The 25141-nt window shown below is 43.2% G+C and overlaps 2 protein-coding genes and 1 long non-coding RNA gene across 3 annotated transcripts; 2 read left to right on the top strand and 1 right to left on the bottom strand.

The window, feature by feature from the left end:
• Nucleotides 1–7912: 7912 nt before the first annotated feature.
• On the top strand, nucleotides 7913–12083 carry LOC127778107 (uncharacterized). Its single transcript, XR_008018405.1, has 3 exons — nucleotides 7913–8331; nucleotides 8424–8516; nucleotides 9072–12083. It is a non-coding gene; the product is annotated as an uncharacterized LOC127778107 (long non-coding RNA).
• Nucleotides 12084–15366: 3283 nt separating this feature from the next.
• On the bottom strand, nucleotides 15367–16034 carry LOC127778106 (uncharacterized). The gene has a single exon (XM_052304764.1). It carries the CDS (start codon nucleotides 15954–15956, stop codon nucleotides 15648–15650), a length of 309 nt encoding a protein of 102 aa, XP_052160724.1. The 5' UTR covers nucleotides 15957–16034; the 3' UTR covers nucleotides 15367–15647.
• A 5450-nt stretch (nucleotides 16035–21484) lies between these two features.
• Nucleotides 21485–24654, top strand: LOC127775690 (uncharacterized methyltransferase At2g41040, chloroplastic-like). Its single transcript, XM_052301975.1, has 7 exons — nucleotides 21485–21802; nucleotides 22501–22601; nucleotides 22687–22909; nucleotides 23105–23298; nucleotides 23674–23785; nucleotides 23951–24064; nucleotides 24148–24654. The coding sequence occupies exons 1-7, from the start codon at nucleotides 21647–21649 to the stop codon at nucleotides 24283–24285; spliced, it is 1038 nt and encodes a 345-aa protein (XP_052157935.1). The 5' UTR covers nucleotides 21485–21646; the 3' UTR covers nucleotides 24286–24654.
• Nucleotides 24655–25141: the final 487 nt, after the last annotated feature.

The following is a 25141-nucleotide window of genomic DNA, read 5'->3' as shown; positions in this document are numbered from 1 at the left end:
ATTTATTTGGGGGAAAAAAACTGTACCCTTGAGGGAAGAAGTCCATCATAATCATGAATGCGTCTATCTAAACCTATTATGGCCAGAGTATTTAGCATCGTCATGTAAAGATAAAATTGATAACAACTTATAAGTCTTCCTTTTAGGCAACTTTGCTTGTCTCAATGTGTTTCCAACTTGTACATTTTTATTGTTTCCTTTTCCACAATATATTTCAGTGGAGTGCATGGACAACCCATCACCACTTCCATGCTGGTAGTATTATCAGATTCTTGCATTGCTTATGCATTTGCTCAAACACAGTCCCATGCATTCTTACACACAAAGCCACTACTTAATAGTTTGGCACCACTACACCCAACATTTACCAAGGTTGAAAGTTAAAAACTCTAGAAAATCAGAGTGGTGTTGCTAAAAACACAAAGAGAGGAACTATACATGATTATACATATATTATTGTTTTTTACTGGCATACAGGTATTATTTTACTCAGCCATAGTGGTGGCTGCCTGTCTATAACAAAAACCACAGATCTACTCCAGTCACACAAGAACAAAATTGAAGAGCCTTGACCTGACCTTAGGTGGCATACATTTACTGGCACCCCCTCATTAAAAGGACAACTGGGCCTACAGGAATGCACCCCAGCAGAATCTTAAAGTAGTTCAGTTCATTAATAGGATGCTTTAGGTTGTAATTGGAGCACCTGATCCCTCCTAGTACCATGACAGAAGGGGGAGTGCTTTGCTTTAGCCTTTAGCATCATCCTCCTGCAGAAGTAGCATCCTAGGAGAGTATGCCATCCTCTTTTCATCCATAGAACACATGATTCTCCAAGCTTTCCATAGAAGTGGAACTATTTCTTACTAACATTTATGCATTTTGCGACTAAAATGAAAAAGGAAAACGAACATGAAATACTTATAAGTTCATTATAAAAATGACCGCGTCTTCGCTCTTATAGGTATTTCTTTTATATGCTAAAACTAAGTGTTTTTTTTATGTGAAAAAAAGGCAGTTCCAAGCATGATGGTGGATTAATCTTGCTGGTCCCGACAGAAGAAGGATGAAACCTAAGAAACTGTCCAACTAGGACGGCAAAGCGAGTGTTAAACAAAATGGAAGAAGATGGGAGAAGGACGTCGCCATGGGTGGCACAGCGTGGGGCCTCCGGAGCTCGTGTCCCCAATCAGGGGTGTTGGTGTCCGCCCCAACATCTCCATTGGGCAAGAGGATACTCCACTTTATCAAGTCCTTTGCCAGCTTCCTCACAGGTGGTGTAATCATCAGCATTGATCATCTTTAACCACCACCTAGTAGCCAATACTCAAATACAGTACCTGCTATCTATGTGGAGAGATGGGTGAGTGGTAGTAGGAGAAATTTGAGCAAGCTGCAGTTAGATGTAGGACAGAGTACAGTAGCTATCTACTATGTGGACAGATGAATGAGAGTAGTAGGAGAAATTTGAGGAATAAGCGGTTATCTATAGTATTTGTCATGAATTTCCTTTGATTAACATGTAATACGAAAAAAATCAGCTGAAAATGACGGAGGCAGTAAAATTTTAGAGTTCAAATAAATCTAACTATGGTGATGATTTAATATGAAAATTCTATTTTGAATCTCCATGATTTCAATAAAATTGTACCGTAGGTTTTCCAAAGAACCTGAACAATTGCCCGGGTTGCTGTACTATAAATCCCATGCTGGTCATTTTAATCTATCCATAGTTTATAACAAGATGATTGAGTTAAGCTCCGATGGAATCTCCTTTGTTTTAGAGTTGTTTGCATACATATCTCGATTAATTAGAAATGAATCTTGTAACTTAACGTAAGGTAAGGTCATTCTACGTACAGGGAAGATTGTCACCGGGTGATTCCAAGTAATCTACTCCCTCCGTCCCATAATATAAGGGATTTTAAGTTTTTTTGCATTGCTTGACCACTCGTCTTATTTAAAAATTTTTAGAATTATTATTTTTTTACTTACTTTATTATCCAAAGTACTTTAAATATAACTTTTCGTATTTTATATTAGCACAAATTTTTTGAATAAGACGAGTGGTCAAACAATGCAGACCGGTCATCTTACATGTCGTGAACTGTGATCTGACATCTATTTCAAAGAGGACAATAATTTCCATGTTCTAGGTATGGGCCAAGAAAAAAAACACGCACACTTTTGATTACTGAATAATTAAACCACCTCGCAAGTGAGATATTTTAGCTTTATGAGATACTAGTTTGCTGTCGTGCATGGAATAAAGAGGGATGTGATTGTGAAAGAGTGAAGCGAGGATTTCGTCCCCACGTTGAACCCTTAATCAAAGGCAAGAGGGTGTCCAAATTAGTTGATGATCTGATCCCGGGGAAAAGTTCATCCTTAAACCGTGATTATTTTAGCATGGTTTAAGACTTTAAGCTAATTGGAGACGAATGCTGATGAAAAGAAAAGAAATACTATACCTAAGCGTCTTGATGCATTCAGTTTTGGATGCACCCTGTACTTCTTTTTTTTTTTTTTACTCGTCTCCGACGCACACGGCAAGCTGTTTCTGCGTATTCTTCTTGTCACATAGCCTGGGATTTGCGGTGACCAGGAGGGAGCATAGTCACCACCAGCCAGCCTCACTGTCACACACTGTTTTGCTTAAGATTCCTTGTACCCTGCACTTTATTGGAATCCAGGTCCAGTTAAGTGACAGTCAAAATGGTAACAGTGTTGAGCTGCCTGACCACCTGCCAGCAAACACACCTTGATCCTGTCACGCAGCAAAACGGCTTCCGAAGAGGCATCCTTTGTAGGATTCCAATCGTACATAAAACAAATTATTTGACATTTCGAAACAGAGGATTGGAGCTTTCTACATTTCGAAACAGAAAATTCTTTAGAAATGGCTTAATGCATGTATATCTTAGAAAAAAAATCAGTAGAAAACATATCCTATGTAGAGTGTATCGTGCATATCAGTAACAAATATCACCAAAACTTTTAGACAAAAAATTCCAATAATATTTTACCTACATGTATGTAAAGTTTTAACTTTAAATTCATTATATTTTAGTAGCACCTCAAAATTTACAGTTGTAATAGTATAAATCTATTAGAATTTTATTTTTTATCTCTCTATGTATAAATTTGAAGGCGAGACTTTATACATAGACATAACATGATTTGAAGTACATGTTCACTTTTTCTTTACTATTTCGGTAATATTTGTTAGTTAGTTTGAACGGTATGCATACGAAAGCTTATGTGCATGACATAAGTTCCTAAGTTAGTAAGAGCTAGCTCTAACCTCTAAAGAGTTTCTCTAACTCTATCTCTCCTCTCATACAAATTTTTATGTTTCTTCTATTGTCTGTCTAAATGATTATTTTCGTGTTTTAAGATATTTTATGTTACACAAGTACTTTTATTAAAATCCTATAATTTTTTTTTCATTTTTCTGTGTTTTTCACCATTCCATTATTTAAAAGGGATCTCAGTGTGCTCTTCGATTCTTCGAGAAACGTCCATGGGTCTTCCGGCTAGCTCCACAAGGTGGTGGGCTAGACGACCTGGTTTCGAAGCCTCATCCCTTCTAATTATTGATTAGGTCCTTCCGTGATGTACGTGTTTTCTGTGCTCTTCGATTCTTCTGTTATCCCATTTACCACTTTCGGTCGTCTGAATTTACACCCTCAATTGTTTTCAGTGGGTATGTCGTCGTAAAAGATCGTGTTAATCTAGGGGAAAAAACATCTTTCACGCATAATGTCACACCCTAAAAATTTCAAATATATAAATTGTTGTTTAATTGGAATTATTAGAATTGATTTTAAAAGCCTAGAAGAGAAGATCTAATTTTAAATAATAAATTCCAATATAAAATGGGGCTAGATAAAATTTTATTAAATATTTTGCTTAATTCTATAATTCCTAGATTTTTCTGGGATTTATTTGAGCTAAGGAAGTATTTTTAATAAATGGAATTGCATTTCATGAATAATTTAAATGGAAAAAGGTTTTTAAAAGTCTCTTTTGGCTTTGGGCCGAAAGTCGGCCCAAAACCTTCTCTCTCTCCTCCTCGGCCCAAGTCGGCCCAGTCCGCAGCCGCAGCTGTCGCTCGCGCGCGCGTCCGCCCGCTGACAGGTGGGGCCCGCCTGTCAGGGTCGTCGTCTTCCTCGCGCCGCCGCCGCCCGAAACCCTAGCGCCGCGCCGCCGCCGTCTCTTTCCAAATCCGGCCGATCCTTTCCGTTTCCGGTGAAATCAATAGAGGGGAAATGATCTTCTCGATCTCCTCTACCTTTTCCCTTTTGGAACTTCGGCTAAAATCGTTTGGAAAGCGGAGGATTCGATCTCGAATCGGATCGGTCTCTCTCCTCCGAACCCTAGACTTTCCTTCTCGTCGCCGGCCACCGTGGGCCTTCGCCGCCGTGTTCTCGCCCCTATAAAAGGATCCCCGGTGTCTCCGCTACCCGTCGCCACCCTCGCCTTCGCCTCTCGTCGTCCGTAGAGCCCTAGCGCCGTGAGTCCTCGCGCCGCCGTCGTCGCCGCCGCTCCAGCCGTGCGCCGCCGTCGCTCCAGTCGTCGCCGTCGCTCGGGAAGGCCGCCGTCGTGGTCGCCGTCGCGTCGCCGTCCTCGTCCGCCCCTTCGCCGTCGCTGTCGACCGCCGGAACATCGTCGCCGTCGTCAAGCCGGAGGTCGCCGCCGTTTCTTCCTCGTCGCCGACGTCGTCCGGTCATCGTCCGCCGTCGCTTTGGTCGTCGGTGAGTTCGCCGTGCCGTCCGCTACCCGTAGGTGCTCTCCGTTCGCGCCGCCACGCCGTCGTTCGCCGGCGAGCTCGCGCGGTTCGGTCGCCGCCGGAGATGACGTCATCGCCGACGTCATTGATGCCGTCCGCCGTGGTCCGGCCGTGGACCGGTCGATCTCGGCCGTTCGTTTTGGATGGATCGATCTCGGCCGTCCAATCTTGTGAACCGTCGTCGTGCACCCGGTCCACCGCTAACCCTAGCCGCTGACGCAATAAATCCTCTTTTCCTTTTCAAAAATAATTCATTATTGCGTCATAATTCAATTAAAATCCATATAAGTGTTTTAATCCGATTTAATCTTTAAAAATTCATAACTAATTCATCTTAGCTCGGATTTAGTTGGTTCAAGTCTCTAAATTTTTCTAAAATTGAGATCTACATGTTAAAAATATCCACATGTACTGTTCATGCTTGTTTATGTGCTGTTTTGGTGTTTTGCTCTTTTCTGTTTAGATTCCGACGTTTCCGGAGAGTCCGTTTTCGCAGGAGAAGAATTTGAAGAGTTCCAAGGCCAGCAAGGCAAGTCACACAGATCCCAAATAACCCTTTGAACATGTTGATCCCGTTTAAAGCTATTGTTTCTATTCAACTATTGCATTTATTTTCGAATGTCATTGGGTGGAATTAACCTATTGTTTGTTATAGCCCTTTTGTTCTTGATTACTTTATTCCTTGATACCTTGGGTTCTTATAAATTGACTAGTTGAGCTTTATATATTGGTTCAGCTAGATATTAGATGTGATTGCTTAGCCATGCTTAGAAACATTAGCACACTATTGGGATAACTTATGACTCCCTATTATTTAATGATGGCTTAATGATAACTCATGATGGTTAATCATGATTGGTTAATTAATTAATTTGCCAACTAAAACCTGTTAATGGTGGGTTGTGAGCACATGGTTTTGATGGTCGTGCTCATGACAATTAAGGACCGGTTCACGAGTTTCGGTTGTGAAACATTAACCGTGCCAACCACAAGCCAGCATGGGCAACGGCTTTACCTTTTGTATAGCATAGTTCATTGCGGGGCACCAGACTGAGAAGTGGCGGAGATAAGCCCACGGGGGTCGCTGGGGACTCCATGCCTTGTTTATAAGGGGGTGATTATGATCCAGGAACGGTGCGCTGTGGTGGATTGTGTTGTGCGAGGGGTACTGTCACAGCTCCTTTCTGAGGTACCGTGGTGGTATCAAGGCGCATGGTGACATGTCGTGGGGCTGTGTCTTGTGGGTACAGTGGTACACCTCTGGTCAGAGTAAAACTATTCGAATAGCCGTGCCCGCGGTTATGGGCGGGTTTAACAATGTCTTTCGTGATTAGTCTCATACCTCTCATCATAATAAAAGATACTATGACTGGTAATAATTTGATTAGCTCCTGGTTTGGAATGGTATATTCCTGGTTTGGAGATAGAACTGTGCAGCCGGGATTGGTTGTTCAGAATGGTTGGGCCTATGCAACAGGGTACGTTGTATAGCGTTGGAATAATATTGTTTAATTATTACTCAACTGTTTTACTAAATTCTGAAATGTTTATTAAATGCTGTTTATGCAAATGAAACCCTATTATGCCATCCTTTGTTATCCTGTGCACTTGCATATTTGCTGCGTGGCTTGCTGAGTATGTCATATACTCACCTTGCAATCATTCATCAGAGGAGGAGTTCTACAGTGATGCTGATGGTGTGGAGGATTAGGTGTAGCCCTGGTCAAGCTGCCTGTGGAGTGGAATCGTCTGCGCCGTTTATCTTATTTTCCGCTGCTTAGATCTTTATTGATTGAGAGGAACTATCTACCTCTGTAATGACATTTTATTCGCTTATTAATTAGAGTAATAATTGTACTCTATTATCAATTTGTTATTGTGTGCCTCGGCTGATTCCTGGACGAGGGTTCGCGCACATGTAAGCGTTTGGAATTTTGGATAGAAATTCCGGGCGTGACACGTAACCTACTAATAAAGAAGATTAGTAGTAGTAAAGAAGATTACTGGTTCACTCCCAAAGCACATGGCCCCAAATCCCCAGCCTGTGGCGAAGCAAGAGGGCACAGATCTCCTCAAGCTCAGTCACAGGATCACAGACAGACTCACAGTGTTAGCCTCCTCTCCGTAGCAGGACGATAGGACTAGCAGTAGCTAGTGCAGGTGGTGTTTGGTTCTCGGAGAAGGTGGGTGGGATGCAGGGGGCGAGACCACTCCCTAGTTTGATTCATGGGTGGGATGATCCTAGTTTTTATTTGGTGCAAGGGATAAGGAAGAAAAGGGTTGGATGTTGCCTGCAGCCATCGTCAACCCATCGTCAAAGTGCTTGACACACCCCATACATCGAACAAAATAATGATATAACCGTGAATTCATAACTGGTAGTAGGTTATTATATTTAGGATAATATGAGTATTTTAGCGGTAAAAATCACCTTTTATAAGTACTAGTATTAGATTAGTATATTTAGGATAACTTATTCTATTTTGGAACAAATGCTTAAGAGCTTACGATGCATGCCCATTATAATAACATACTATCTTCGTCTCAAAATAAGTTTATTTTTCACGCATCTCATACATACTAATACAAAACCAGAATACTAGAATACTGTCACGCCCTGAAGTTCCCCTCTTTGCTTTAAAATTCATAAAATAAATCGTCCAAAGAAATTATTTAATTTAACCTAGAGATAAATCCCTAAATTAATAAATGCAAATAATAATCGGAATCGGTATGTGGAATTTTTCTTGAGTTCTACATGTCGAAATATGCTAACAAGATTTTTAGTGGAATTTTCAGAGCTCTAGAAATAATTTTAACCAATTAAAATCGAGCACAAGCAATATTTAAATCCCTAGAAAATCCCCTTTTTCCTTTTCTCTTCTTTTTCTTCCTTTTCCCTTCCTTTTTTTCTTCCTCTTATTGGGCTGTCGGCCCACTTCCTCCCGCGCCCTTCCTCCTTGCTGGGCCGGCCCACTCCCTCCCTCCTCTCTCCGGGTCACCGACAGGTGGGGCCCACCTGTCGGCCCCTTCTTCCACCTCCAGCCGACGGTGGCAACCACCGCCGAAACCGCCGCGCCACCGCCGCTTTCCCCGCTCCTCCTGCGCCCACTCCGTGCCCCACGCCCCTCCCCACGTCGTCGCGACGCCGCCCTCGCCTTTCCGCCCGCGCCGCGCGCCCACAAGGGGCGGATTCAAATTTTGAATCCCCCCCAGCTCTCTCTCCCCACTCCCCCACGTCGGTGAGAAATCTGGCCGCCTCCCGGCCTCGTCCGCCCCTCCCGAGCCCATATAAACCATCCTCGCATTCTCCTTCTCATTTTTCCTTTTTCCATCGGCCGCTCCCGAGCTCTCCACCGCGCCCTCACCGTGCGCCCACCCGCCGCCGCCATCTCCACTGCTCCGGCCGCCTCTAGCAGCCGCTAGGGCGCCGCCGCACCACACCGCCGCTGTCGTCGGGTTCGCGCGGCCGAGGTCCGCCTCGTCCACCCCTCATCCGTTGCAATCCGTCGCCGGAGATCGCCGTCCACCTCGCGCCGGTGAGCACCACCACTACCGCCGCCTTCGTCCAAGGTTTCCGCTCGCCGTGGACTCCCTCTCTCCCTCTAACCTCTCTCTTTTCCTCTCTTAGGGTGTCCCGGAGCTCGGCCGCCGTTCGCCGTCGCCCTCCGGTCACTCGCCGTTGCCGTTCGTCGTCGCCTCCTCCTGCGCCGGCCGAACCCCGGTGAGGCACCCCTCCCCCGTTTTTCCCCTTCCTTTCCCTCCTAGCGCCGAGCCGCGCCGCCGTCGCTGTCCGGCGCTTCGCCGTCGCGCCGCCGCGTCGCCGGTCGCCGCCGTCGGTGGTCGCTTGCCGCCGCCAGCTCCGCGCGTGCCGCCGCCCCTCCATGGCCAGCCGGCTTGGAGCCAAGCCGAGCCCGGCAGACGCCACCCCCCCTTTGGAGCCGCTGCCGGTGGGGTCCGCCTGCCAGCCACCCCCTCTCTCGCTCTCCCATTGAGTCACTGACCCGTGGGTCCCGCTTGTCGGCGCCGCCCCACCCCCTTCGATGATGTCAGCAGGGACCTTTATTGCGCAATAAAATCCATTAAGGCCTTTTCTTTTATAGTAAAAACACATTTAATCTTTTAAAATTCATATCTAATTCATCCGAGCTCCGTTTAAGTCCATTCAAGTCTCAGTAAATTCATAAAAATGCATAGTAGAATCCATTAAAAATAGTTTTGTTTCCTGTTTTAGTAGTCTTATAGCATGTTTTGCTTGTGTGCTTTGTTTGTCGCGTAGATCTCGGCCGTTTCGTCGCTCTGCGGTTTCTCGAAGACGTTGTTGTGGTCTCATCAGTGCGAGAACAAGGCAAGTCATGCATTACAATTGATCATATTGTACCCAATTTACAAATGTCCCGCATTTCTATTAAATGTTGCATTCTTTTACAATATCATGTGGGATGGGTCCTACTACTCAGCCATATATTATTTACTTCCTCCGGTTCCATATTAATTGATGTTTTGGAGAAGGTTGAGGTCAAACTTTTATAAATTTGACCATCAATAACTTTAAAAATATTTAGTTTGAAGGAACTAGAACAACATATATAGATTTGTCTTTTAAAGTACTATAATAAAATAAAACATGCATTTATTTATTATATATATTATAATAGAAAAATAAGATCAAAGATGTATCTTGTAGACCGTGTCATTGTCCAAAACGTCAATTAAAATGGAACCGAGGGAGTATCATCTATTTTCATCAACTCCGATGTAATAAGTGTGCGTGTATTATGAGTGTGTATTTTGATTGTGTTTTAAAATAATTCTTAAAAATAAATTTATTTTAAATAAACAAGAGGAGAAAATGATTTTATTATTGTGAGACGGAGGGAATAACCGCGAGAAATTCAGGTGTTTAATCCAGTTGGAAGCGAGAGGGAGAGAGAGGCCACATGGGCCACATGCCCAGGAATCCAGCTAGCCGGACACCCAGGTGGCTTGCACCCTCTTGCAGTCGCGCGGCCTTCTGCTTCTTGACAGGTTTTGCCGGTAGTCGCGCGCGCCCCGGAACTCGCGTCGCGTCGCGTCGCCCACCACTTCTTCCCCCCGTCTCGCCTCGCGGCGCGTCACCACCTCGCCACCACCACCGCGTCGGGTCGCGTACTACTCGCGTGGCGCGCCTCTTATTCTATGCGTATAAGAGCAAGTATTAGTACAGTGGACTACTCGTAGCAAGTTTAATAGTATAGCCCACTACTAACTCTAAATCATTTATAGACAATATAATAGTTAATTCATGCAATAGTTGCTTATTATACTATTAATATCTAGTCCCACCTGTCATACGCACATTACGTCTTGCAGCCCGTGCTACAGATGGCTACAGATATGTAAATTGCTGCTTTTCTCTCTTCCTTTATCTCTTTAAAATATGTTTATAGTTGGCTTATAGCCTGCTATTGTACCTGCTCTAACTTCAAATCATCTATAGCCAAGTTAATAGTTGATTCATATAATATATAATAGTTACATATAAATATATATTACACTATTAATATATAGTCCCACCTTTTTATACACATAAAACATTTTGAAATCCATGTTGCAGTTAGCTACAAATTTGTAACCTAATTTCCTTCTTACTCTTCTCTAAGGCCCTGTTATTGTACTCGCTCTTATCACATTCACTTGTATTTATAGCTAACTTGTAGTCTGTTATTGTACTCGTTCTAAGGCCATGTTTAGATCCCACTCTAAATTTTTTCACCCTGTCACATCGAACATTTAAACACCTGCATGAAGTATTAATTATAGGCTAAAAAAATAATTGCACATATTGCGACTAATTTGCGAGACGGATCTTTTAAACCTAATTGCTCCATCATTTGACAATATGGTGCTACAGTAAACATTTGCTAATGACAGATTAATTAGACTTAATAAATTCGTCTCGCGGTTTACTGACGGATTATATAGAATTAGTTTTTTTATTAGTGTCCGAACACCCCATACGATACGCTATATAATATCTAATATGACACGTTAAAACTTTTACACCTGATCTAAACACCCCCTAAATCACCTCACCTATGTACCACTGTACTATCCACCGCTCCCATGTCGGCATTCCGTTCTTTCAGCTGCGATTTCCTCTCTCTCTTTTTGTTATCTTCTCCGTGGGTTTCTCCGCTCTTCTCACATGGATCTTTGACCGGGGAAAAGTGATGGATGGATGCTGTGCATTTTGTTTGGTCACTTGTCCATTCAGGTTTTGTTTGGATCTAGTCTTAGATCGTGGAGATCATCCAGTGGCAGTACTAGTACTTTGTTACTGTATGTATTATTCAGGATGGATTGCACATTTGATTAGTATTTGCATGGGCAGAAGGAATCAGGCAACAGTTTAAGAACACAGGATGCAATCACATTTGGCAAAGGCTTTTTAGCTGAAGATTGGATACTCCTCTCAATCTGTCGCCTCAAACAAGCAGCAATGTATGCATCGCACGTGAGGTCAATGGGAGGGGAGATTGATGTCACGTGGCAAGCCAGAAAAGAAAGGGGCATGTTCACTTTGATTCCATTTTCAACCTTATCAAATTTTAATAAAGTTGCTAAAAAAGTGACTACATTTAGTTTGCTGCCAAATTTTAGTAACTATATAAGAAATTTTGGCAAACTATGTTAAAATTTTGGTAATGCCAAAATTTAGTAAGTTTTTTTTTTTTTTGCAACAAATTGAACAGGTCCAAAGAAAACGTCATGTTAGGGTTCGTACATTTCGCTTGGTCGACATGGCGAGCACAGGAGCGAAACTTCAGTAAATTCATTATCCATCATAGCACAAGTATCAATAAAAAAATAACTAAAATAACTTTTTTTTATCAAATTCCAGTGTAGATATTACTTATTTTTTCTACTTTTAATGTACTTGTTTCATACTGCCACAAACTTCAATATAATAATTATTTAAAAATAAATTTACTTTAGAACAAATCAGAGAAGAAAAATGGTGTTATTTTAGGACCAAGTACGTCCGATGTGGTTAGGCAGCTGTGACACATACGGATGTTTCTAGCTGCAACCATGACTGTATTTAATTGGACCAGTGGCTCAGTACTCCTCCCATACCTGCCACACCAGACATTTCCGCACCTAATTTGCTTTTGGTTACTAGGGCTACATTTGCTGCAACCTTTTCTTCAATCTTGTCTCTTTGCTTGCCTTGCGTACTTGGCTAGTAGTTGGTCGTCTTCTGTTTTTTTATGGGAGAAAAGAGGCCCATGAATGTTCTTGGATCACGATAGGCCGTTCTAAGTCTACAAGCCTGGTAGTGAGGCTGGTAGGCCCAATAAATTCGGCCCATTGAATGGCCCAATCCTGACATGAAGGCGAGAATCAGTGGGCTCCGTGTGCAGGTAATCAGATTCTAGAAGTGAGCCTCACTATCAAAGGCCGTGTGTCTGTGGCCCTTTTAAGCTGTTGCTGGTTTGCGACGGGAAAAAGTCCACTTAGACTCCCTTAACTGTTCACCGAATCTAATTCATGAGCCTTAACTGAAAAAACGGGTAGAACTACTCCCCGAATTATAGAAACGAGTGTATTTTCACTACTCCAGAGGTTTTGGAGGGCGGTTTTTACTGATGTGGTGGTGCTAACCTGGTTTGACGTGGTGGTGCTAACCCGGTTTTTATTACGTGTGGCGCTTATGTGGCATTAGAATTTAAAAAATATCCGTGGGACCCATATATCATTCAAACACAAAATATATTGTGGGACCCACCGACATGTGGGGCCCACATGTAATCCTTTCTCCTTCCTTTCTTCCTCCTCCCTTCCTCTCCCTTCTCTCTCTTTTCTCTCCCCCTTTTTTTCTTCCCCCTTCGAATGAGCAGCAGCAGGTTCAGCCCACCACCACCCACCACATTACCCGCAATGTCTCCTGCCGCGCCCGCCCCAGCGAGCTCCTCGCCATCGTCGACCCCAGCGGCGCCGCCAAAGTCCACCCTTCTCGAGATCCTCACCGGCCGCCTCCACCCCTCCCCGCCTCCCGACCTGCTCCTCCTCAACGGCGTCCCCGCCACCACCGCCAACCACCGCCCCCGTCACCCGGCGCGACGTCCTCTTCCCGCTCCTCACCATCCGCGACACGCTCTGCTTCAGCTCCAGCACCCGCCTCTCCCCCAAGCACATCGACGCCTGCGTCGACACTGGAGCTGACATGGGTGGAGGCGGAGGAGAAAGAGGCGCACTCGCCTCGACACCGTGCCGCCTCGGCGTCGTCCGCCGTGCGCCGCCGCTCGGTCGTGCTGCCCCTTCCGCCGCCGCTGCACGCAGTCGTGTGCCGTCGTCGGCCTTTCTCCCTCAAATCCCGTCGCCGTCGCCCTTCCCGTGTCCCTAGCGACCGCCCCGAGTCGCCGCCCTAGCCGCTCGTGCCTTCTTCCCCCCTTTCACCGCACCGCTTCTTCCGCCGCGCTACCGTCGCCGGTGACTCTCGGTCTTCACGCCGTCGCGTGTGCGTCGCAGTGGTGGAGTGGCTCGACCAAACCAACCGTGCGAGCCGCGTATCGCTCCTTGCGCGCAGCCATGTCGGCACTCCGGCGAGCTTCGCCGCCGCCGCCGGTCGCCATCGTGTCTCCTCTCCCCAATCCAAGCCGGTGAATGGATTGCCCATCTTCTCCTCTACCCTCCAGTGCCAGCACTTTCCCCCGGATCGCCGCCGTGAGCCGTCCGATCCGGCGCCCCCTCCTTCTCTCCTCTCGTCTTGCCACCGTGGCTGCCCACGTGGCGTTGACCGACCCCGCCCATGCCCAGTCAGCCGGTCAGCCCTCCTCTCTCTCTCTCCCGTGCTTGTGGGCTCTCCACGTAAGCGGCACGTCGACGACACATGGGACGAAAATCGGGTCAACACCACCACGTAACTGTCACGTCAGCCAAAACCGCTTGCAAAACCACCCAGTAAGTTAAATTGCACCCGTTTTAATAGTTCAGGGAATCATCTTATCTGGTTTTCTGGTTAAGGGTACAAATTAGATTCGCTCGATATTTAAGGGAGTCAATTGGACTTTTTTCCTTTGCGACGCTACTAGGCCCGTAAGGCTATACGACATCAAAAGTTACAGTACGCATTGCGCTTTAGGACTTTCTTTCTTCATCTTAAAAATCGAATTATTGACATATATTATATGTTTCATGCTTCGAAACATATATTTTCTTAAAGAAAATTTTTCTACTACATTACCACATTAACTATCACTATTGCCTCTTTCTCCTAGTAGTTGTAAGTAGTAGTGCTAGTTATTTTTGGCTATTATCTAAAAAAAAGTTATTTTTGGCTGCCCCTGGCGGCCTGTTTTTTCTTTCCTGTTTTGTTCCAGAACATGAACAATGTTAGTTAGATCATGTTTTGTCAGTTGAAAGCTTCCGATAGCTGGAGTTATATATTACTTCCTCCATTTCACAATGTAAAACTTTCTAGCGTTGCTTATATTAATATAGATATTAATGAATCTAGATATATATAGTGTTTAGATTTATTAATATCTATATAAATATAGACAATGCTAGAAAGTCTTACATTATGAAATGGAGGGAGTATATCAGAAGCTTTTCAAATATAACTAGTGTCTACGTACCCACAAATCCATTGGTCATACTCGTGACAAAATGCAGAATGCAATCTTTTATTGATCGGTGGAGCTGAAGAAGCAAAGCAAACACCTTGTGACGAGTTAGATGGGATCAAATTACACACGGACCGCACCGGGTACTTCGGGTACTTCTATAGTTAGGACTTGTTCTTTCCTCCAATAAAAGTTGGACACAAATTTAGATATCCGTGACACGTTTCATGTGAAACTTTCTATATAAAAATTACTCTAAAATATCAGATAAATATATGTTTCAAGTTTGTAATAGTTAAAACTCAATTAACTCTATGCTAATAGCATATCGTTTTATGTAAAATACTTAATCTCCATCTACATGAGTTTCAAAAACCACCTTAGTCCAATGTAGCAGCAGCAGCTCGCGCACACGTGCACGCGCCAATTCGAGTGGCGAGTACTGCGCATTTGACCGTCCAAAAGCGTCCGCTAGCTTGATCCACGCACAACAGTCACGTTACAAAAGGGGTGGCACTCGTAGACTGGACAGTGCAAGTGTGGACCAGACCGTGTGGTGGCAATGGCATATTGGCATCTGCAACGGGCAAGACGGCGAGGCAAACGGCTACCTCCACTCAACTCGCCTCCTCGCCTTCCCCATCGCATCGGATCCACCAAATCCTTCTCGGTTTGACCCAGCACGCGCATCCGGTCCAAGTCCAACCAACTGGCTGCGCAGCCTGCAACGCAGCAACGTCCATTTCTTTCTCTTTTTTTCTCATAAATCCCCTTAATTTTTCCCCTTTCTCCAAAGGCGCCAAATTTTGCAGAAAAATCCAAACCCCGGCTCTATCCCCAAATTTCGTCGTCATATCCTCCGGCGAAAAAGACCAATGCGCACGCGGGAATGGGAGTACACTCCTACTGCGCCACCAAACTCGCCTCGCACACGCGCGGGCCCACATGTCATTCACCGATTCACGAGTCCAAAACTACCGCGGTAAAAGGAGGGAGAGATTTTTTTTCAAGACTAAAATCGCCCCAATTCTGGGATACATCACCAATTTTTCACAAACATCTCGATATGTATCGAATTACATAGGAAACCATGTGTCGAAACCATGGGAACATTTCCTCTAAGCTAATAGTGTAGTAATAATCTCACAATTTTTGATGCTGTATTTTAATCATGAGTACACAGTTTAATCTCTCTATAGTGAAGAAGAGTTAGGGCGTGGAGGAGGAGACAGGTGGGGTACAGTTCATGAGATGGCGATGGCCGTCGACCGCCGCGCCGGCGCCGCCACCGGCGAGGGCGGGAGCCGGGAGGAGAAGTTCTTGTACCGGAAGGCCGCGGCGGCGTCGTCTGCGGCATCGTCGTCGCCGTCGCCATCGTCGAAGTTGAGCGCGTAGCTGAGCGGGTCGTACCCGAACTCCCCCGCGGCCACCCGCCGCCTCCACCTCAGCTTCTCCCCGCTCCGCCGGTCCCCCGGCGAGCCGAAGCAGCAGCACACCGTCGTCCTCAGTCTGTGCCTTAGCGACGACGGCGACGTCGGCGGCGATGCCTCCATCGAGCTAGCTCTCGCCGTAGTAGTGGATTGGGATCACTGGTGATTTTTTGAGATGAATTTTCCGACGATGAGATGGTGGTTTTGGTTTGGGTGGAGAGACGAAGGGTGCGGCTAAATAGGGACGGGCCTCTGACGGCGTGAACGGGGAAGTGACGGCGGCTAGCTACTACTCCTCCGTCCTAAAATAAGTGTAGTTTTATACTATTCACGTTTAACATTTGACCGTTCGTCTTATTTGAAAATTTTTTATGATTAATATTTTTGTTGCTATTAAATGATAAACATGAATAGTACTTTATGCGTGACTAAATATTTTTAATTTTTTTATAAATGTTTTAAATAAGACAGATGGTCAAATGTTAGGCACGGATATCTACAGCTACACTTGGTTTGGGACGGAGGTAGTACGGAGTACGCGGTGGGGGAAGCGCCGTTACGCGTGCGGTTAGACGTGGGGGCCGTTTGGGGATTTTGCTTAGCGTAGGCGGGTTGCGGATGACGACGTGGGGCCCACGGCTCAGCGGGACCAGCAACGGATCAATGATGATTGATGATAACGGTCGGTCGTGCAGGCAGCCTGTCGCGGATGACAGGTCAGGGCTGATACGATCATTATGCTGTTGCAGATTAGCATGAGCACATATGTGATGGACTATTAGGGCACCCAGAATGGTTATCTATAGACTCTCTATAATATATCTATGTCAGTATATTTTCCTAATTGGAAGAGATTAAATGAAGAGGGAGAGTAAAGCTATCTACTAATCTGTAGATAGTCTATAGAAAAAACAAGGCAATGGATTAGAGAGCACATTATTATCCATGTAGACATACCATTGAAGTGGTTTACTATTAATCTAGTCTATTGCTGAGATGTACATGTTTTATAGATAGCACATTATTTAACTGTTGCGGGTGCTCTTAACGATTCTACAAATCTGCAAATACAGTGAACTGATTGTGAAAATTCAGGCTACTTCTAAGATGTGGAGAAGATTGTACTAGCCAACTGCTATTAATTACTCTCTCCATTTCAAAAGAAATTAATCTAAGATGAGCCACATTTTTATATAGGTTGATTTTGATTTTTTTTTGAACGAAACAAGTAAACTTCTTTTTTCCATTGGCAGTCACACCAGTTTGCAATCTTGGTCTCCTCCTGGGCTACGCAGTCGCGTCAAACGTATTAGACTCCGTACCACCTTAATTAAGACCCCTTCCCCAAGTAGGAGTATAATAATACCCCAACTAATCATCGCCATATCTCCATGCAAAACCGGATAAGAATTCCACACAGCCGAAAGAGCAAAAAAAGCTCACATGGCGGCCGATGGCGTGCGTTCGTCCAGCTCCTCCAAAGACCCACAGATACGCATAGAACGCGACAGCCGACTGATTAAGATTCTTTTCAGTCAAATGCACAAATGCACAGTAACTTTGTCATGTGAACTTAAAAATTATCGGGATTATATATCAATAATAAAGTCGCGTGACTTCGATCGTAGAGGATCCTCATCCTAAGCGACACCCCGAAAGCAGCCCCCTCCGTCCGGGCCGCGTTAAGGCGAAAAAAAAGCAAGCAAAAAAGAGATTAGAAAAACGTTTATGAACGCGAGGCGAACCCGATACTAGCCCGAAGATATCGGCGGGCGGCGGCAGCACGGGCGGACGAGAAGGCGAGGGGATCAAAGGGGAAAAGCCTGGATAGCCTCTCCACGTCTGCTTTTCGCGACGGCGACCGCCGCCAGCTCGAGTGGTAGCTAGTGGTCGGCTCGGACGAAAGGATCGGAATCAGCTGCTGCTTTGTTGGCTGTTTGCTCGTCAAGTGGCCTCGCTGAGGTGCGGGGTGCAGTGGATCGGAGTGGATAGGGCGAAATGTCCTGCGGTTACTGTCGGTTTTGGTCCCCGCGATGCAGGGATGCAGGCTGTTTCGAGCGCACGTAGCACACCGGATTTGTATGGCTGCAACGGATGGTCTTTGGATTAGGTAGAGGGAAAAAAGCAAACCGAGTCCCTTTGTAGTGTTTTGTGTAATTAAATTTCTCGATCGATATGTTCATGATTGTAACATTGTTGACGAGTAATCCAATAGAGCTCGTTTATATGCTTATATGTTAAATTTTATAAATTTTAATTTTATAGTTGATTTTGTGGATTTTCATTATGGTTTATTTTACAATAATCGCTAATAACATGTATATACTAATTTTACTAAATTAATTTTAACTTACTAATAAACGGTGGTTTATGTAAGCATAAATATAAGGGAAACAATAAAGCCGATATTTTTATTTGGGTGCAGCCGTGGAGGCATCTTTGATAATCGGACCGATGAATGGCCAAATGAACAATTGAAGATACCTCTGAGAACGACCAAATAGGTTATGATCCCGTCAGCTCTCCATGAAATGAGAGCTCTGACTGCAGAGTCTTAACGAAAATAATAATGCTACTAATTCGCAGATGGAGTAAAGCCTGACGCCTAAGGGGGAGTTTGGATGGGTTAATCCGTGTTTGATATTAATTATAAGTATTAAACGTAAACTAATGATAAAATCTATTTTATAACCCTGAACTAATTCGCAAGATAGATCTATTGAGCCTAATTAATTCATGATTAGTCTATGTGATGCTACAGTAAACATTATCTAATTATAGATTAATTAGACTTAAAACATTTGTCTCGTGGATTAGCTCTTATTTATTATGCAATTAGTTTTGTAAGTAGTTTATGTTTAATAATCTAAATTAGTGTCCAAACATTCAATGTGACATAGACTAAAGTTTGGTCCGTGAATCAAAACACCCCTCTAAGATAGTGTCATAGTGCACTAGTGCTACATGACCGAATTATCTACTACGAAGTACAAGCGAGAGATAAAGATCAAATTCACAATCAATCACTTTTCTCCTGCGAGATAAGCTACTATAAGTTGCGCCACATCTCGATGCCAAAACGAACGGTGGATGATGTCGTAGCTACGCATGCTATATGAATGGATAGATATATACCTTCCCTTCCTCCCGCAGGAAAGAACTAGCATCACTGGTTCACTGTCTCACTCATCAAAAGCTTAATTATGTAACACTCAAAAGTGCCCATTCGAGAAATACACGTAATCAAACGATTTGTTTAACCTGACGATTTTCTCCTTGACCCATGAGGACATGAGTCACGTCGCACCATTAAGCTCCAAAAAATATGAGACAAAATTGCTGACAGGATCACAGGATTGGGTTCAGTCTCGATTTGCCGATCGAACCCTTGGAAGCTGTGGGCTAATCACAGGTGCATGTGGCACACAGTAAATTGCACTAAAACAGAGGGCTAACTTGTCACGTATCGCAACTTGCAACGTACAATACCCTTTTGTCGCAAAAAGTTAACCTAAATTTAGATGCGATGTAAACTAATACAATAATCTAAATATATATTTTTAAAAATTCATTTACTCTAATGTGTCATAACAAATTCTAGTTTATTTGTTTTTCCTTTTTGCGCAGGAAGTAAGTTCTCAGAGCAAGTTTAACGGATGAACTCACTATCACTTATCAGTCTATCTTAGAGATTATATATATATATATATATATATATATATATATATATATATATATAATAGATTAAGTTACCTTTAAATTTTCTTCTCTTCACTATTTCTCTTACTTATGCATTCAATGTATTTATCCTAAAACACACGTATAGAGTTAACTCTTACTATACGAGAGCTAACGCATTTTTTATCTTTTTTAAGATAAGTTTATAGCTGATTTATCCTTGTTCTCATGGGACGCCATATGGTTGTCAGACTATCACACAGTAACCGATACGATTAGGCATCTCCCTTTCACGAGAAAAAGGCATTCGCCCATTTCACGAGTAGCACTAGCAGTACAGTGACTGCAAAGTATCAACGGCCAGGCGATAATTACGATAAGTTGATGGCTGCAAGCAGTTGGCCTGCTGCCGGATTGCTTTCGATCAATGTCGCTAGACGCTGCACCTAATTAAGGGCATTCCTAACTCAATTACTAAGATAATGTCTATAGCATTAAATAAGTTATCACCTAGAAAAAAAAATGATGTGGCAAGTGAATAAATGAGGAAAGAACAGGAAACCATGTCTTACATAAGACATGGTTTCTACATAACATCCAAGATATCACGTGAGATAAGTAGCATTAAATTGAAGTATGGAATAGTGGTGTTTGCATTGGAAGGTAGTGTCTAGTACTAGTTTCTTTATGATGTGGAGTTTATAGAAACCATGTCTAATGTTATGGGTTGGGACTGCTCTAATGACGTGTATAAACGAAATCTCCGAAAGCAAATGTATCATGACAGTTATAAATATGAGAGTTTTCTTGCAAAATCATGTAAAGTTATAAATCCTGCGAAATTTTCCTCAACTATTAACAACTGCCATACGTTGCAACAAACTTATCATCTTCGTTTCAAAATAAACTTACAGTACTAATAAAAATGTGACACAATCTAGTACAACGAATCTGAACAACTCTCTATCCCCATACAATGTTAGCTATAACTATAAGAGGAGGACCAAGACAACGAAGAGAGATCCCATATCAAAACTTCAACTCCATATCCAGTTGAATTAGCCAGAGAAAAGCTTTCCCAAATCTTGTAACTTTGCAAATAAGAGATCCAAAGATGAACACGACAGGAGTAGAATGTTACATTTCCGAGCGATCGATCTAAACCTATATGAACCACATGTTTCATTATTTTTCTTCCAACCACGGACTCACATCTGTACACATGCTCCCTGGCTGAATCCAGAAAGGGGTTGGACATTTCTATGCTATTGGAAGTTTGGAACTCAGGCTCCGATTGCTCGATCTCATCGTCGTGGGCAATCAACGATGTTTCTCTGTCAGACATATAGAAGAGAAAGCTCTCATTTTTGCATGCACATTTCTCAAGCGACCAGACATCATGTTTTTTTAAAAAATATAAAAAACATTTTAAAATACATCAATTTATATTAAAATTTAAAATAGTAAAATACTTCACTAATCATATGTTACACTGTAAACTTAGCCAGGTATCGTAAGCGCATGGTAATTGGAGTTGAGACCTGAGATGTGGCATCTGGCACACGAATGAGTCACGTAAATAGGACTTGTTTAGTTGGGGAAAATTTTTAGGTTTGGTTATCACATCGGATATACGGACATATATTTGAAGTATTAAATGTAGTCTAATAACAAAACAAATTACAGATTCCGCTAGAAAACCGTGAGATGAATTTATTAAGCCTAATCATTTCGGTCATTAGCAAATGTTTACTGTGGCATCACATTGTCAAATCATGACACAATTAGATTTAAAAGATTCGTCTTGCAATTTACACGTAATTTATATATTTTTTTCCTATATTTAATCCTCTATGCATTTGTTCAAACGTTCGATGTTGCAGCGTGAAATTTTTTATTTTGGAAACTTAAACAGGGCCATACGAGAAGGAAAAGAAAAATCCGCGACCCATCGGAGCAAAAACCGCACCGGCACCGGCACCGCGCGAACGGCCGCGGCTCGCGCCACGCCGACGCTCTCCCGCCACAACCGCGGGATTCCCCCCCACCGAACTTACCTAAGCGTCGCCTCTCGTCTTTTTTCCCGTGCAACGTTGCAAGTGAAATCATCAATCGTGCGTGCGCTGCGCCCGACCATGGAGCTCGCGGTCAGAGCAGCCGCCGCGGCCTCCTGCTCCTCCGGCGCCTCGCTCCAGCTCCCGCGGGCCCGAGCCCCGCTCCGCCTCCTCGGCCACCGCCGCCTCCCCGCTCGCCGGGTGGCTGTCGAGGCCGCCGCGATCGCCGTCGAGCCGGTGAGTTTTAAGTCATTTGATGTTGCCGCCCCTTTGCCTGACAGGTGTTCGGCGTTATGCGGACCTGGCAGCAGGTCAGCTACTAGGTGGTCTGGAGCTAGTGGAAATCTCGCAGCGATTCTTTTTTTTTTCTTGCGCACTGAGGCGATTTCTTGCCTCTGCTGTAAATGGTTAGCTGTTTCTATCTCTTCTTTGCTACAAGTGCATAGGAGGCCATATATCTGCAAAGAAGCTTCGTAGAATACTGACAAGATACATTATCTGTGGATGATCAGCTGAGAAGTTACATGGACTTATGGACCTATAAGTTTTTTGAGACTTGAGACTAGTGACCACTTGGGTAAATTGGGTTTCGGGTACATGCTGATGATGACTAGCAGTAACGGGGCACCTACATATACCATGGTGGTTTTGACTTCTGCTTATTCAAGGTGCCCATGTATGCTGGGGCAGAGATGGGCTTGTCAATAATCACATTGCGTCTGAATGTCTGATGTTTCTCATTAGACCCTGCCCTGCTGTTTGTGTGTTATATCTTGGACTTTTGGAGTTCCAACCTGACAATAACGATAGCCTTTTTCGTTCTGTGTGAAACTAAAGAATTTGGCTGTAGCTTCTTTGAAGCAAAGGCTGGAATGAATTCCATTATTAAAAAAAAAACTGAAGAATTGATTGTCTCTGTGTTTTACACTTAATAGGAAAACAAAGTACCGCAGAGTAACAATTCAGAAGCCGAGGTGTTTGCATGCCCTGTTTGCTATGAGCCATTGATAAGGAAAGGCCCATCGGGCATAAACTTGTACGTACAATTTCATTTCTACATTATGTTTTGCATGTTTTGTTAGATTGGCATTTATGATATGTTCCTTTTATGCATGCTCCAGGCCATCAATTTATAGGTCTGGGTTCAAATGTTCAAAGTGCAACAAGTCATTCACCAGCAAAGATATCTTCTTGGATCTCACTGTCACTTCTGGAACAAAAGAATATAGTGAATTGAAGCCAGCTAGAACTGAGCTGTTCAGGAGCCCACTCGTCTCATTTCTTTATGAAAGAGGGTGGCGTCAAAATTTCAATCGAAGTGGATTCCCTGGACTTGACGAAGAGGTTCATTTCTAGGACATTCCCTTCGTTGTTTGATATCTCGGCGTTACTAAATAACAAAGTCTAGCCAACATGACCTGTGGTGTAATATATTTCTGTTTCAATAAGTAAAGAAGCAATGTTAATTCACCAAGTGTTTACTATAGAACATAATCATTTCTTATGTATGTTTTTCTGATCTGTTGTTGGTTTCATCAGTTTCAAATGGCTCAAGATTATTTCCAATCAGTTGCTGGTGGTGTACTTCTTGATGTAAGCTGTGGCAGTGGCTTGTTCACAAGAAAATTTGCAAAATCTGGATCGTACTCAGCTGTGATTGCTTTGGACTTCTCCGAGAATATGCTTTGCCAGTGTTATGAATTTATTCAGCAAGATGATACTCTTGTAAACACGTGAGCTCTCTTCTTCATGTCTCTGAATTTCGTTAATATCCTTTCTGCTTTTCGTGTGAGTACAAAAAATTACAGCATATGTCACACAAATGAAACAAGACATAACCTTAACCACTTCTAACATAAATATATTATCAATTAAGCATTTTGCAGAGCATCACTCTGTCTGTTTGAAGCTACTAGTTTATGTAGTTTAATTTAATCTATGCATCAATTACCAGGCAATACAAAAATTACGTGATTAACATCCAAATGAACTGCAATTGACACAGAATTCTATTTTCTCCATCTGGTGCTTTTTAAGACAAATACTCCAATCTTTATTTAGTTCATGCCAGGTGCACAACTAACTGTTTTCCTCTTATGCTTACACAGAAATCTTGCTCTTGTAAGGGCAGATATTTCGAGACTCCCTTTTGCTTCATCTTCAATTGATGCCATTCATGCTGGAGCTGCTATCCACTGCTGGCCCTCCCCTTCGAATGCGGTTAGTATCTGTCCAATTTGCTCTCATGATTAAGGTGACTAATTTGATCTGTATAGCAGTATTGGAGTCTCCAGATTTATGATAATGAATTGTTCTGTAAAACTGTCATCACTTTAAACTGCTTTCACCTGAATCTCTGTTCTTCTGCTCCTGTTTAATTATCAGGTGGCTGAAATAAGTCGAGTCCTGAGGCCTGGTGGTGTCTTTGTAGCAACAACCTTCTTGTCTTCTCCCAGGAACAATCCCTTCTCTGTTGAAGCGTTGCGGCCACTGAGACAGGTAACTTTTTCTACTTATTTTCTGCTTATCTAACCCTATGAGCTTATGCAGTCATACTCACATTGCTGCTTTATATACTGCAGATTGTTGGACCAGTTAACACCAGCTACAATTACTTCACCGAAGGAGAGCTCGAAGACTTGTGCAAATCCTGCGGTCTTGTTAATTACAGCAGCAAGGTCCAGAGGTCGTTCATCATGTTTTCTGGGCAGAAGCCGTAGCCTAAAATTACATCAAAACCTTTGTAGCCAAAGTATAGCTGTCAATTCTACAAAAGTCTTTGTAAAATGCCATTCACCGATACCTGCATAGATTAGACCCAGCAGAAGTTTTTGCTGGGAATTCCTCTCCCTGTTATGAAGATATAGTTGTCACATGTATACTGTGCTTCAGTACAGTGATGTACCACAGCCAGGGTGTATTTCACACCTGGAAGAAAAAAAAAAACGTTCTAGTACTATTTTCCCAACTTGTATAGGGCCTCTTTTGGAATGGAGGATTTTTTCAGGAATTGAACTATAATTCCTGTGGAATTCCTATAAGATTCCTACGTTCGAAAGGGCCTTAAATGATTTATTTAGGCCCATAAACTTTCAATCTAGGGTTTATAAGTTTGCAAAATTTATATTAGTACTACCTCCGTCCCAAAATAAGTGCAGCCATGAGTTTCCGCGTCCAACTTTGATCGTCTGTCTTATTTGAAATTTTTTTATAATTAACAATTTTGTTGTTATAAGATGCTAAAATATGAATAGTACTTTACTCGTGACTTATGTTTTTATTTTTTTTTCAAAATTTTTTCAAATAAGACGAATGGTCAAAGTTGGACGCTGAAAATTATGGCTACACTTATTTTGGGACGGAGGGAGTAGTTCACTACAAGTCCAATCTGCCAAAAGGTTACATCAACATGTTATGTGTGAATAGCGACCGGAGTTGAGTTGTGGGACTGGGGGCAATCAGAAAACGGGGCGTCTAAGTGTCTACTCCCTCCGTTCCTACAATATAAGGGATTTTGAGTTTTTGCTTGTAACGTTTGACCATTCATCTTATTCTATTTTTTTTTCAAATATAAAA

The sequence above is a fragment of the Oryza glaberrima genome, chromosome 6 (assembly GCF_000147395.1).
Source record: "Oryza glaberrima chromosome 6, OglaRS2, whole genome shotgun sequence".
In the NCBI taxonomy this organism is placed as follows: domain Eukaryota; kingdom Viridiplantae; phylum Streptophyta; class Magnoliopsida; order Poales; family Poaceae; genus Oryza; species Oryza glaberrima.
Note: the sequence above shows the minus strand (reverse complement) of the source record. Positions and strands in the feature narration are given on the sequence as shown.

Excerpts from the sequence above, each read along its gene's own strand:
- LOC127778106 (XM_052304764.1), bottom strand. The coding sequence starts at position 15,956 with ATGGAGGCATCGCCGCCGACGTCGCCGTCGTCGCTAAGGCACAGACTG.
- LOC127775690 (XM_052301975.1), top strand. The coding sequence starts at position 21,647 with ATGGAGCTCGCGGTCAGAGCAGCCGCCGCGGCCTCCTGCTCCTCCGGC. Across the intron at positions 22,910-23,104 it reads TCCCTGGACTTGACGAAGAG|TTTCAAATGGCTCAAGATTA; the intron begins GTTCATTTCTAG and ends TGGTTTCATCAG. Across the intron at positions 23,299-23,673 it reads GATGATACTCTTGTAAACAC|AAATCTTGCTCTTGTAAGGG; the intron begins GTGAGCTCTCTT and ends ATGCTTACACAG.